This window comes from Athene noctua, chromosome 2, assembly GCF_965140245.1.
Source record: "Athene noctua chromosome 2, bAthNoc1.hap1.1, whole genome shotgun sequence".
NCBI lineage: Eukaryota > Metazoa > Chordata > Aves > Strigiformes > Strigidae > Athene > Athene noctua.
In genome coordinates, this window is record NC_134038.1 from 628,717 (window position 1) to 643,562 (window position 14,846).

The window sequence follows — 14,846 nt, forward strand, 5'->3', positions numbered from 1 at the left end:
TGAGGCCGAGCGCTGCTTCGCTCCCCGGCTAAACTGCACCTCAGAAATTCGCTGCCAGCGTCGCTGGAACCCAGGCACCGGCTGCCCCGCGGCTCCAGCCCAGCAGGTTTGTGGCGGGTGGCAGAGAATCACAGAACCATGGGCGCCCAGGTCGGAAGGGACCTCAGGGATCATCCGCCTCAACCTTTCTGGCTAAAGCCGGGCCTAGATAAGCCCAGCCCCCTGCCTAGCTGAACCCTGAAAGTTTCCGGTGTTGGGGAACCCACCACTTCCCCAGGGAGATTATTCCAGTGGTTCTCACTGTGAAAAATTTTCCTTTCGTGTCCAGTTGGACTCTCCCCAGGATTAACTTGTACTTGTCACCCCTCGTCTTTCCGTGGGGCTCCTTGTACAAAGGGACTCGCCACCTTCTTTGTAGCCACCCTGTAAACACCGGAGCATGGAGATAACATCTCCTGGCACCTTCTCTTCTCCAGTCTGGACAAACCCAATCTCTCAGCCTTTCCTCACGTGGCTGCCCAGCCCTGTGATCACCTCCGTGGCCCTTCTCTGGGCCCTCTCCAGCCTGGCCACAGCTTTTTCTATTATAGCAGGGACCAAACTGGACACAGGATTCCAGGTGTGGCCGGGCAGGCGCTGAGCAGTGGGGTAACGGCTTTGTTCTCTCTGCAGAAACAGCAGGAAAGGGAAAGGGCCCTGGCACCACCCTGCACCCGGGCACCGGAGGGGCTGGGGTGGGAGGTGGGTGCGGGAGGTGCCCGAGGACAGGCTGGGCATGAAGCACTCCGCCCCCAGTGCCCACCAGTCTGAACTGGGAACGCACACCAGGGATGAGCCTTGCAGTGCTCGTCCCCAGAGCAACAGCCAGCGCTGGCTGGTCACCCAAGCCCAGCTGGAAAACACCAACAGCTCTTTGTGGGTCAGGCAGGAGACCCGTGACCGGTACGAATTCTCCCCGTTTGGTGTGATTCACCCTGTTGGCTGCATCAGGAAGGGGATGTGCTCTCCTGTGGCGGCAGCACAGAGCGAGCCCAAGCTGAAGAGCTGAGCCATCAGCAGTGACAGCGGCAAACCTGCCCTGCTGACCAGCACCCAGCCGCCACGCCACGGCCCCTGGGGTGTTTGCTGCCAAATGCCGACTGTCAAATGGAAGAGCGAGCCAATGAGTCCTTTAATCCGTGTTGTAACACGACTGCGGGACACCTCCCTGGGCCCACAAGCAAAATAGAAAAGCCTCTGGGACCGCGTGTGTTCTCTGGTTACATTAGAGAAAAAGAAGAAAGGAGACACAAAGGTGTACGAGACTCATACACCATGTCTGGCCACTGTCAACAAAAATACCCGCATGAGAAAACCAATGAAAGGGCAAAAAAAGCTTGAGAAAAACAGGAAAGGGAACAAAACACGGAGAATGCCGGTAATTGTGATAGTTCTCTTTGGTGACTCCTCTGGAGGGAGCAGAGACGGAGCAGCCTGAGGGCTGCGGGGCTGCGGGTGCTCGGGCCAGGGTGGAGAAGGCAGAGGGACAGGGAGTGCCCCAGGAGCACAGCAAGCAGCCCAGGAGCACGGAGCTGCAAACAGAAAGGCATTCTTGTGGAGAACACGACTGGAAACGAAAGAGCGTGTTACCGCACGAAAAAGGACAAGTTTCTGCACTAACCTTTAGCACTCGGCTGACGTCACCACCCTCCCCAGCAGAGAACAAGGCAGAGGATTGTTACAGCCGGGTAAGATCATGAAGGATTAAAGGATCCTGGAAACAGAGAAAGTAGCACGGGGAAAGCAGACCTGAAGCAAAAGGCAAAACAGCCCCGGCGTGAGCAGGAGTTGGGGTGGCAAGGGTTTGTTCGGGCCTCGGCTGAGGGCAGAAGGGTGCTCACCCATCTGTGGGGGGGAACCTGGGGTCAGTGGATGGAGGATCGAGTATCACCCACCCGAACGAGAAGGGTAACGAGGGGGACGCTGGATCTAGCGTGCAAACTCTTGTTTGATGCCAGACCCACGGAATACACACAGAGAGGACAGAGAGGAGAACTTCACTGCCTGCTTCCAGCAAAGCTGACCTGTGCGTGAGTTCCACCACCTTAGTTCAAACAATTTCATCTTGCTTTCAGGAATATCCTCAGTTAAAACCACCTGGGGTGCCCCCACCTCCTGCGGAACAGAGAGCAAAGCCTGCCTGATGGGCTGAAGGCAGTGGGTTCACAAGTAAACTCATCCTGGAAAGTCAAACAACAGCAAACAAAAGCTGTAAAACCAGTAAGGGGTAGTAAAAAATAGATTGCATGAAAAGAAAGAGCTAAGTCCTTCAGCTGATCCCCTTGGCTCTGGAAAAGCACTGCACAACAAAACACACTTCAAGTCCCAGTCTCCGGGGAGGGCTGGCAACAAAGCAGCTTTTAAAAATAACTCTGGTGGCAAATATTAAATACTTGGATGCTTTCCAGATAATCTATCACAGAACTGATTATCCTCACTGCAAACTGCAAACATAATTAATACCTAAAAAAAGGGAACCCCTTTGCACCTCAGTGTATTCAAATGCTTAACATTATTTTTTCCATATTTTGTTTTCATTTTCTGATCTGTGGGAACCTATAGCAACACACCAAAATCTCCCCCTCTGACAGACTTTTTAATGTCACTTTATTGTCTTTAAATTCTGCTTCAGCGTTTCTTCTCTTTCTATGATTACTTCCCTTTATCCTTGCTTTCATCCGGCTGGTTTTAGAAGTTAAAAGCTCATAGTTCAAGGGCTTGGCATCGCTACCCATGCAGCCGTTCACCCTTTTACTAAAGAAGGTGACCAAAAGGAGAGCGATGGGCTATTTCACATGAGAACATGCCCGGGCCCGGCCCGGCTGAGCCGGAGGTGCCGGCGCCGCGAGGTCCCAGGCGGAGAGGTTCAGTCCCTGAGCCACGGCCGAGCTTTGCCACTGCGAGCACAGCACTCGTCTGATGGGAGGGTGGCGAAAGGGCCCCAAGGAGCAGCAAAGGCAACCCAGAGCCCCCTCCTCCAGGACGTCCCTGCCGGGAGCACAACGGCCACAACCAGAGATGGGTGGGAGATGTGGGAGAGGCCCCTGAATCAGCGGCCTGAGCAGCAGAGTCACCAAGTACCTACTGGTCATAGCAGTCCCCCTCCCAAGGGGTTTGCAAAAGCAGAGCAGCATGGATAAAACCAGTCTGTTCTGAGTAACAAGGTGCTGGGGTTATTTCAGGAAACTCTTCAGACAGGGAAAGTTGCAAAACTTCTAACACAGGCAGTAAACCAAGTTTCTTCTTTCTTGCTACTCTTACTCCACAGGGTGGATGGAAAAAGTAAATGAAGTCACCAAACCATCACCGAAAAAAACATCTCTTCCTAAATGGAAAAGTCTACAGCAGCAGCATTCCTCCGCTGCACTTCCACCCCAACGGCAGGGAGAGGAATAAGAGAGGCAGAACTGGCGTTGTGCTGGCACCGGACGGGAACCTGCCGGGGGATTCACACGACTGTTTCTCCACACACACTGCAGAGACACTCCAAGGGTTTTTATTTCCTGAGCTGCTCGTGGAAACCTGTGACTTCACACCCACCACGAATATATGCCTCGGGAAGAGGCAAAGGAAGGTGTGAAGGGAAACGGTTTCTCCTCTGCTGGGCAGGGCCAGGCTGGGCACTGCCGAGACCTGGGGCCAGGGCACGTTCTGGGGTTGTGCCCGTGGCCGAGGCGGCGGCAGGAGGCGCGGGGGGGAGCTGAGCCACCGCTCCGCATCCTCCTGGCGCCGTGTGGCCGCGGGCACAGCGCGGGCGTTGTCCTCCTGTACGTGTCATTGACACACACCAGCAATTCCTCATACCCTGCTTCTCAGCCTGCGCCCCCGAGCACCCCGGGTTCAGCGCTGAACCACCACCCGGGATGTGGCCTCTGCCCGCCCCAGCTGCCCAGGCTGCAGACAGCGCCCCGGCGCCCGGCTCTGCTCCCTCCCACCCCCAGACCCGTCCTGGGAACGGCGAGACCCTGGATCCAGCACGGAGCCCTGGATCCCACGAGGGACCCCACTGTTCCAGCAAAAGCAAATTAAGGAGAACAAAATAATTATAACAAATCACCAGGATAGTGAGAGGAAATCCTGACTGGCAAAAATACCTGAAGTGATTACGGCAAAGAGAATGTGTGTTGGAACGGCTGGTCAGAGTCACCGAATCCTTCAGGTTGGAAAAGCCCCTCGGGGTCATCGAGTCCAACCCTCAGCCCGACTCTACAAAGCTCTCCCCTACCCCACATCCCCCACAGCTCATCCCAACGGCCCTGAAACCCCCCCAGGGATGGGGACTCCCCCCTCCCTGGGCAGCCTCTTCCACTCTCGGACCACTCTTGCTGGGAAACATTTTCTCCTCCTGCCCAGCCTGAGCCTCCCCTGTGGCAGTTTCCAGCCGTTCCCTCTTGTCCTGTCCCTGATCCCCTGGGAGCAGAGCCCAGCCCCAGCCTCTCTGCAATGTCCTGGCAGGAGCTGCAGAGAGGGATGAGGGCTCCCCTCAGCCTCCTCCTCCTCACACCGAACACTCCCAGCTCCTGCCCTGCCTCCTCACAGGATTGATTCTCCAGCCCTTCCCCAGCCTCGCTGCCCTCCTCTGCCCTCGCTCCAGCCCCTCCAGATCTTTCTCATATTGAGGTGCCCAAAACTGTTCGTCGGTGTTAAGAGACACCGTATCAGGAGCTTACAGGCAGCAAACAGCGTTTTTCCTTCCTGCTGCATAACCAAGCATCTCTGAACTCACAACAAGCTACCCTCTTACACAAAACTTCCTCCACTTTGCAATTTAGGCAGCGCTACCACTTCCCTGTTCCAGCTCACGTATGTTTTGTCACAGCAACTTCGCAGATCCCAGACCCTGAAAGCTGCACTGGCCAAACAGGGACAGCACCGAAGGCTCCCCAAGAGGCTCGCTGCCCTGGGGGCACGCAGCCCTCCCCGCACACGGGGACTCCTCTCCCCGCACACAGAGGCTCATCCCCCCAGCACTCGCAGCCCTCGGTGCCGTGGCAGGGCCGGAGAGCAGCAGCCGGCCTCCTGCGCTGCCAAGCTGTCACCGTGATGTGTGACCGTATCACGAAGCACCGAGACTCACGAGCCGTCCTGCCGCTGCCTGCAACGCCTTGGGGAGGCCAGTTCACCCCTCCCACCCCTCCGGCAAGAGAAACGCCGGCGGGCAGACAGCACGGCACAGCGACCCGTTACCAGAGCGTCTGTGTGCAAATGTCACCCCACCTCTGTCTCCACTCCCCCCACGCGCTGCACGGGGGTCAGACCTCCAGGGGTCAGTTCCAGCCACCGCCACACCACCCCGGAGAGCTTCCTTGTCAAAATGTAATGTTAAAATACACATCACTGAATGTCACCATTAGGGCAAAAGAGAGGTCCAGGTGAGAAATGACTTGGAGGTCCTTTCAGGCTGTTTTGATGGGTCATGGACTAACACATCATCCACGAACTGTGAAAAAGCACAACACAACTACAGGTCAGAGGTGATTGAAGTGCAGGGCCTCAGCCAGCACCTACACCGCACGTTTCCACCCTGACACCTGTTTCCAGCACACAGAGGGTCATTTTAAGTTGCAGATCTAATTACAGGAGCATCAGGATATTCTCAGCTAAAAAACAAGTTTCCACGCCTGTTTCCTCCAGCTGTTGGGCAGATCCTCGGCGGGAGAGGCCGGGGTCTGTGTCTCTCAGCTGCTGTCCTGTCACCCCATGCCTCCCCCGTGGCACCCGCGGCCGGAGCTGGGGCAGAGCCGGCGCACGGGCAGTGGGACGGCGGCAAAGACGGAGGGAATGACACAAGGCAAAGACAGAGCCGGCTCCCACACCTTGATGCACCACACGGGTGGGATCTGATGCTCCGGGAGTGCCATGGACACGCGGGGGAAGGAGCCACGGGGTTCTGGCGGCGGTGTCGGGTCCGGGCACTCCCCACGCACACGTGGGACACGGCTCAGCACCGGCCCTGTGGCGGGTACCCCGATGTGAGGCCCTGACCTGGAGAGGATGAGAGGTGTAAAGGGGCAGGAACAGAGGGTGATGTATGGGTGTGAAAGCACCAGAGGGATGTGAGAAGGGTTATCAGGAGCTCAGCAAAGCCCAGCCTGGGATCACAGCCTAAACCACCGGCAGGCTGCAGTCAAACCAGAGCACTGCAGGGTACCCACAGGCTGGTACCGAGTGACGGTGGGAAGATAAAGAACAGAATCGGCCTTGGATGGGCCCTTTTACCCCTCAGGAGCTTGGTGGTCTGTCCCTCACTGCTGTCCCACCCCTGCCTCGGGTCAGGATTGACCCTCTGGGTGCCCGGACACAGACTGGGAGACTCGGGCTTTGCTGATACGGGGAACACGTCTGGGAGGGGGTGACGATGGGAGCGCTGCAGAGCCCTGCGGGACACGCTGCAGGGGGCTGTGCCGAGCCCCTGGGCTGGGCAGATAAACCAGAATGGCCCAAAGCCCTCCACTGGAGAGGAGGAACCGGGTTCTCCAGCCCTGGGGCCAGGGGCCACTGCCCTGCCCCACCACTGACCCGGCGAGTCCTCATTCAGCCACCCACAGTTACCGGTCTGCCACCCGCACCGCCGCCAGGCCCAGCCTAAAGGCTGAGCCCAGCCAGGACTGGGCTCAGCGCTGGCTCTGGCAGTGCCTGGGCTTCTTCCAACAGGGCCCACGGGTCGGCAGCGAGTGGGGGGGCAGCGAGTCCGGGTCCCAGCACCAGGACACCCCAGCCCGGGGCGCGATGAGCCTGGCTCTCCGCACCGAGACACCCCACACCGGGCACCCCACACCGGGGCACAGCGAGCCCAGACCCCTCCACTGGCCACCCCGCACCGGGACACCCCGCACCGGGACACCCCACGCCTCCTTCCCCCCCAGGTTCTCCCCCCCGTCCCCAGCAGCTCGGGGGGGCCGGCCCGCGGCCATCGCCCTCACCCGGGGCACCTGCGGCCGGTGCCGGCGGCGCTGCCCGTGCCCGGGGGAGGCGGCGGGCGGGGGCCGGGGGGGGCGGCGCTCGGTGCCCGCAGGACCCGGGACCCGCGGGGCCCGGCCGCGGCGGCATCACCTGCTCCCGGCGCTTCTGCCAGCGCCCGCAGGGGCTCTCCTCCAGGATCTCGCTCTCCTCCTCGCTCTCCTCCTCCTTCTCCTGCGCCAGACGCGCGTCCGGCTCCGGCACCGCCATCCCCGAGCCGAGCCCAGCCGAGCCGCGCCGCGCCGCGCCGAGCCCCGCCGGGCCGGGCCTGGGGCTGCCCGCTCCGCCCGCCCCGCTCCGCCGGAGCGGCCGCCCCCGCCCCGCCCCGCCCGGAGGCCGCGGGCCCGTCCCACCCGCCCGCCGCCGCGGCCGGTCCCCGGGCCGGGCCCACGCGTGTCCGCCCGGCCCCCGCCGCTGCCCCCCGCGCAGCCCCTTCCCCCGGCAGCCGCGGGGCTGCGCCCCCGGGGGAGCCGCTCTGCGCCCCCCGAAACCGCCTCCCCGGGCCCAGCGCGGGGTCGGGCAGATGTTTTCATTCCCCTGGAAAGTTTCTGGCTCGTTTGATGTTTTTCTTCTCCTTCTGGCCGTCTCCGGTTTCTTCCAGCACGGTCACGGCTCGTTCCACCCGCCTACCCCTGGCAGTGGCCACTTGATAGTTGGGGAGTCCCCCCCCCCCCGTTACCCCTCTTACCCGGGGTGGGTGACCGAGAGGGACCACGGCGAGGGCAGCTGAGAGATGAGGAGGTGCCGACGGTGCCCACCGGGGATCCTACACAGATCCCATCCCTGACACACCCTATGAACGAACACGAAGCCTTTCCCCGTGCGGGGCCACCACAGGGCCCAGCCTGGCTACCACCAGGGCTGCCTGGCAGTGCTGCCCTTGGCCTAGCCTTGCTGAGCCCAGCCTGCTAAAACTCGGCTGGTGGGCTGCTGGCCACCTGCACTGACCCCGCCAGCCCCCACCAGACCCTGCCAGCCCCCACCAGCCCCCACCAGCCCCCACCAGCCCCTGCCAGCCCCCACCAGACCCTGCCAGCCCCCACCAGCCCCCGCCAGCCCCCACCAGACCCTGCCAGCCCCCACCAGCCCCCACCAGCCCCCACCAGCCCCTGCCAGCCCCCACCAGCCCCCACCAGCCCCCACCAGCCCCTGCCACCACCTCCCGGCCATGAAAGCACATCCCGGGCCACCCCAGGCATGCACACCCTCAGTCCCAAGCCCAGGGCCACCAGGCCCATGTCCTGTGCTTGCCAGGCATGGCCTGTAGGCAAGTAAACCCCTGGTTCTTATCAAAGGGGAAGGCAGAAGTTCAGCTGGGAATGAGCACAAGGACAAGGAATTAACGTACAACGCCCTTCAGGGCCCGGGTGCCGGTGCCCCCCGATCTCCAGCCGCAGCCCCTGTCCTCTGCACGCCCTGGTTCCCGGAGCCCTGCCCGCTGCCCCTCCAGCTGCCCCTGGCGGGGGCAAGCCTGCACTGGGAGCGACCTGTCGGGTTTAACTTTTTACTTTTGTAAGTCAAAGCTCTGTCCTGACAAGGAAGACAGGCCAAATGTACACCAAGAGAGATGTGGGCAAATAACTGGCCAAAAGGTCAAAATCAGAACCCAGAGAAGGCAGGAACCTGGGCAGCAGGTACGTGGAGCCCCAGGATGATGAGGGTCTAAACAGGGTCAGTGGAGAGACAGGACTATAGTGAAAATGCAAAATTTGTTCTCCCCGGTAGCATTTGCTCTGTAGGAAGCCTTTCTTTTCAGCCCACTCAGTGGAATTGTCTCAAAACGAGGTGACAACAGAGCAGATTCTATAGGGATGGTGACAAACGGCCAGGCTGGGATCCGGGCCGGGAGGTCTGGAGAAACACAAATGTTTCGTGGCCAGAGTATGTCCTGTGGTAGCCAAGGCAGGCTCAGTGCTGGCGCTGCTTTTCAACATGTTCCCGAGCCACCCAGAAAAGGGATGAACAACGAGTTGGCGGAGTTTGTGCCACGGTCAGCTCTAAATCTGGCTTGAAGGGCTGCAGAGGCTCTTGGGACATGGGGAAGGTGGCAAAGGTGTGGATGAACTCCCCCAGGAAACTGCTCAGCTCGGAGAGCAAGAGCCGAGCCAGGGCCACGCGGGGGACGAGGTGGAGAGACAGTCAGTCACCATTTCACAGGCAGCGGGAGCCAGGCTGCCTGATGAAAAGGCTCGGTGAGAGCTGCAAAACACGTCAGGGGGAGTAATTTTTTACTGAGTGTTTCTTGGGGTAAAATGTTCGTGGGTGACACGCCATGGAATTCATTGCCATAGGGCGTTTACAGCGGCCAAAGGAGAAAAGGATTTTAAAAGCCATTAGGCAAATCTGTGGGAGAAAAATTGATTGAGGGCTATTAAACACAGAGACGCAGATGTAGCCTCTGGCTCAAGAGGGCTCTAAGCTGCGGATTGTCAGAAGCTCTGAGTCTGCAACGGATGAAATATTGACCCGTCCCTGCTCTGGTTCCTCTGCTCTTCCTCTTGGGAGCCACTATTGGAAACCTGCGAGAAGAGGGTGTGGGGCTGTGTGGGGCTTGGGTCGGGCCCAGAGGTGCTGCTCTCCCGCTGCTCTGTGCTTTCTGGGCAGGAAACGCTGCTGGCCGCCACGTGTTCTTTGTGTCTCCCTGCTGGTTTCGTTTCACACGTGCGGGACGTGTCCTTAGCCAGGCGGTGCTGTGTCCCCGGCCTGGCCACGCGCTGTGCCTAGGCAGCTCACACCCAAATTCTCGAGGTCCTCTGAGGTACAGAAATTGCCTCAGCAGCAGGGGTTGGCTCTGAGCACTGCGTTCTCAGCCTGTGACACCCCTTCGGGCACGTCAGGGCAGTGAGAGGTGATGCCGGGTCAGGGTGTTCCCACAGCACCCATCCCCTCTATCAGCACTGCGCCCTCACCCCCACCCGGACAATGCCCCTGCATCCCACTTCCCTCACCCCTCATCAGTGCCTCACCCCACAGGACCACAGAACCACTGACGCTGGAAGAGACCTTTAAGATCATCGAGTCCAACCGTTAACCCAACACGGCCAAGTCCAGCACGAACCCACGTCCCCAGGCGCCACCTCCACGCCCCTTTTACTTCCCTCCTGGGATGGTGACTCAGCCTGTTCCAGCAGTTGACAACCCTTTTGGTGAAAAAATTTCTCCTAATAGCCAGTCTAAACCTCCCCTGGCACAACTTCAGGTTGTTTCCTCTTGTCCTATTGGAGTAAACTTCTTTATCTTCCTTCTATGACTTCCTTTCTCTTTACTGGGTAACACATAGTGGAGCATATTTGTCTTGCCAGTTCATTTTCAGGCAGAAGTCATTCGGCCTTTCATGTGCTGGCTGTCCTGACTGTCACATAACCAGCAAGCAGGAAAAACCTGGTCCATGCTGGTGGCCCCCACGCTTTTGTACTGAACGTGACCCCCCAACACAACTGTCTGCCCTGGGCTCTGCTCCAGGTTCACGTTGTTGGCAGTTCAGCTGTGAAGTCCCACGCTCACTGGTGGGCAGGGCAGTGCAGACACCCCGCATCGCGCTGACCCCTGCCCAGGACCCCTCCCCAGCTGTCCTGGGGAGATCCACCATGACCGGCTGCCGCATCTCCAGCCTGGTTGTGCCCGGGAAACAGGGGAAGGGACCCTGGGGAGGGGACCCTGGGGAGGAGACCCTGGGGAGGGGACCCTGGGGAGGAGACCCTGGAGAAAGAACCCTGGGGAGGGGAGCCCAGGGAAGGTCCGCATGCGTCCTGCAGCGCAGAGCCGCAGAGGGAGCGCTGCTGGCGGGACAGCACGCTGACTTGCTGCTGCTTTGAACCCCTCTTTCTTCCAAGTCTTCTCTGGCTGTCCTGAGGAGCAGAGCAGTGGGGTGTCCCTGTTTGGGCTGGGGCTCTCAGCTGCGGAGGTTGGGGGTCTCAGGCAATGAGATTAACAGGTCTAAAGGTAGGGGCTTTGGTTTCCATTCAGGATTCCTGCACAAAGGATTTGCTGCTCGGGGTGAGTTCTCCTTCTGCACTGCCTGGAAGGGCGAGCAGAGCAGCTCTGCTCAGCAGTCCCTGGGCAAGGGGGCCCTGGGACCTGCGGAGCTGCGGCTCCTTTCTGCTCCCGTCCAGTCTCATCAGGTGACCTGGGCACTGCTACCTCTGGGATAGTGGCTTGAACTGCGCTGCCGTGCTCTGAGCCGTGGGCTGACTGGAAGAGCTCGGAGGCTCTGAAAGCTGCTTTACAGCCTGGCAGTCCTGGGGGGTTTGTCCGGCAGAGCCGCGCAGCTAGGCAGGAGCTCCTTGCGTTATCTGATGGGGGTCCCAGGTCAGTGTCATTCTGAACGGGCTCCGACTCTAAACTGCTGGAGTCTGAGGGGATTTCTGAGCCCCTTTCAGGGTTAGTTGGCTTTTATTCCTTTCCAGAACGCTCTGCAGGTTTTGCAGGAAAGCCCAGCTGACACCGCACAGCTGGGACCGTCCCTCCGCGCAGGAGCTGGGCACCCGCGTTGTTGCGCCCGGGCGCTGGTGTTTACCGAGGTCTGGGCTGAACCCCCCCGTCTCCCTTCCTCCCCTCCCTGCTAGGAGGCCCCTCTTGGCTCGTCGTCTATTTTTATCCGCATTTGATGGAGAGAGCTGGGATGTAATGATGTCACATGTTTTTGCACAACTTGCACTTTGTTACGGTTTAAGGTTCAGACTAGGTGCCAGGCTGACTCTGTGAGGCTGACAAACATCTTTCCTTGCTGCTTTGTCTTCTTGCAGCACATTTGTTAGTGGTTTCTGCAGGGCAAACATGTGGCCAGCACAGAGCTTCTGAGGAATCTGTTTGTGTTTACTGACTTAATACACCGAGCTCTGACCTCCGCTGTTCCGCAGCTCCCCACACACATCCTTCACAAACGTGTGACCCCCACGAGCCCGTACCCCGCCCGTGACCCGCGGGCGGCAGCGTGGAATTCGGACTGTGAATTCACGGGAGCGCGTTCGGTGCTGCAGGCCCAGAGCTCTCCTGGGCATAACGCAGAGCAGTTTCCTGAAAACGCTTCTTACAGCTATTACTGCTGAAAGCTTCTCCGCTGCCACCCCTGGGACAGCTCCTGCTTCTGCCAACATCTCGGGGCAAAGGTCAGGCCAGAGAGCTTGGACTTTTATAACCTCCGAGCTCCGCGTGTGTCCCCCGGCAGTGCCCCCGGCAGTGCCCACGCAGTCCGGGGAACGTCTCCAGCCCTTCCCGGCGTGGGAAGCGACCGTGCGTGATGCCGCACCTCGCCGCACCGATGGCCCGGTGGCCCGCGGGAGCAGGGCGCAGCGCGGGGGTCACCGGGACGGCACGGGCTCTAACGGCGCACGGCTCAGCGCTGAAGATGGGATGGCCCGGGGCTGCTCGGGAAGGCTCTGCATTGGCGGGGCAAAGCAGGGGCTGTGTGACCACCTGCAGATGCGAGAGCACGGCCGTGGGCTGCAGGATGGGCTCATCCCGGTGGCCAGAGGCCGGGGGGCTTTGCTGGCGGGGAGGAAGGGGACCCTGTCTGGCCAGGGGGGTGGAGGGAGGGGGATGGCCAGGGGTGAGGGCCAAAGCCCCGGGAGCTGGGTCAGTCATTTCCCTGCAGGAGCCGGCTGTCGGGCGGCTGCTCGGACGGGTACCCCACGGCAGAAGGCTGGTTTTATTTCGCCCGTTGCTCGTCGCTGGTCATGCACAAAGGGCGCCTGGTTTGTGTCAGACCTTGCTGCCTGCTCTGCCTCTCTTGGCAGGTCCCGCAGGCAGCTGAGAGGGCTCGGCGCCGCTCTGCAGCCCTGCCAGGCGACTCCATCAGAGTTTCCTTCCTGCTCGCCTCTTTCCTGCTCTTCAGGCCGTGGTTTCCTTCTGAAAATCTCAGCTGGTTCCTTTAGGTCCCCTCCCGCTTCGCCTCCACGTGGCCCCCCGGACCATCTGGCAGGAGCCCCTCGTCCCTGGGGGAGCTGGTGGGCTCCAGGCCCAGCCCCTGCCCCGGCCCAGGGGTGCTGTGGGTGCAGGGAGCAGGGACGGGCAGATTCTGTGGCTGTGGGGCAGCGAGGTGCAGGGGGGCTGCAGAGAAATGCTGCAGCTGCTGGGGCGCTGCCACCATCCCAACCTCTCCCTGCGCTGCCCGGGGGGGTCCAGCCTGGAGGGCTTTGAGGGAAATCACCTTTTCTTTGCTGTTACAGTGGTAAGGAGTAGGTGTACCTGGGGCTATCGCATCATAGCTGGAGAGTTCCCTGTTCCAACAGCCTTGAAACTCTTTTTTGACCTTTTATTAAGGAGAAGTAGAACCTGTTAAGAGGAAAATCAAGCAAGGCTTTCCTCATAACAATATCTGCTCTTTTTTATATTTGAGGTAAAAACTTTCATTGGGAGAAACTAACAGACTTTTGGCTGAGCACAGAGATGACGTTAGCTGTCATCTCTGGGGCTTGGGAAAAAAGCTAGTGGAGACATCCTGGAGCTCTGTGGCTAAAACCCCCTCTTTGTGCTGTTAAGACGAAACCAAGACGACTGCACGCAAAAGCAGCTCACAACAGTAGTGAGGCCAAAAAAATAACGTGTCCTGCAGCAGTCTTGCTGCCACGTAGATGTAGGCACAGCCCGTGTTCTCCTGCCACTAGGAGATTGGATTATGCTGAAAGGGGAATTATAAGTGAGAATATGGGCTCTAAGAGCCAAATTCATATTTTTATCAAAGACTTTTTGTCATACAGTATCAGGTGCAGGTCAGTGAGCTTAGCTAATGGGTGAGGTAGTGAAATGGTAGAGCAAGGGCTGGAACAGCATTCAGGGACAACGGGTGACATTGAAGGCTGAACTAACAGTCATGGGAGGAAATGGAATGGTACAAAATGCAAAGTCATGCCCTGGAGTCACTGAACAAACATTTATGCCATTAATTAGGCCCCCGATTTGGAAGTGATTAAAGAGGAAAGGGCGTGCATGCGTCCAGCAGCCTCAGGATGAATGTAGGCTGCCATGTAGGGCAGCCACGAAGACGTGGCACATTCTTAACCCTATTGGGATGTATTTCCAGGAGGAGTGGAGAGTGCCAGTGTCATTCTGCAGTGTTATTTACAGACCACGCACCAGCCATGCTAAAAACCATGAACTGAGTTTAGAAAAGGTGCAGAGGAGAGCGGCTGAGATGACTGAGGGAATGCAGAGAGCAGACGAGAGCAGCCCAGCTTGTTGAGACAGACGTTGAGGGGAGATAAGATTGCCCAGCGTAGCTTTATCAGTGAAAAACACTGGAGCAGAAGATCTGCTTAAACTGATGGATGGGTTTTGCATAAGGGGAACGTGGTCAGAGCTGGCTGAAAACTAAGGGGACGTTTCCAGCAGACTACAACGAGCTCCCAGAGCAGGAGGGTTGAGCGCCCGCCCATGTCGCAGAAAGATTTTCGAGCAGGGAGCAGGTGCCGACCCAGCAGCGCCCTGCCAGCCCCGTTTGCTTTGTGCAGGCGGGCTGGTGTGCTCCAGCTGGGGTAACGGGCCTGGCTGGCTCCGTCCCACACTCGGGGCACTGTCACCGAGGTCTGTGGCCCCCACGGGAGGGGGAAGCCACTGTGCTGTGGGCATGCCACCGGCTCCCCACTGACAGTGGTGGCTTCGCCTGGCCCGTGGGCGCAGCGATGGGTTTGCTGCCTTGCCCTTCCTTCTCCATCAGGTCAGGTCCCGGCACTGTTGGTCTCAACCCGTCTGCTCCCACGAAACGGAGAAGTTACCCCGAGCATCCTCTGTGGTGCGGTGTTCCCACAGGCACCGGGCAGCAGGCGCTCAGACTGCCTGACCCTTTCTTTTCCCCTGTTGCCCCCATGCCTCCAAAGAGAATTCAGATACTATTCAGATGCATTCAGTTA

General features: G+C 59.4%; 1 protein-coding gene across 1 annotated transcript in view; it reads right to left on the bottom strand.

Moving 5' to 3' along the window:
- NRBP2 (nuclear receptor binding protein 2) overlaps nucleotides 1-7,285 on the bottom strand; it is a 28,084-nt gene extending 20,799 nt beyond the window's left edge. Inside the window, exon 1 of the mRNA XM_074898254.1 lies at nucleotides 7,093-7,285. Coding sequence (XP_074754355.1) covers nucleotides 7,093-7,209 — 117 coding nt within the window. The 5' untranslated portion in view covers nucleotides 7,210-7,285. The remainder of the gene's footprint in view (nucleotides 1-7,092) is intronic.
- Nucleotides 7,286-14,846: the final 7,561 nt, after the last annotated feature.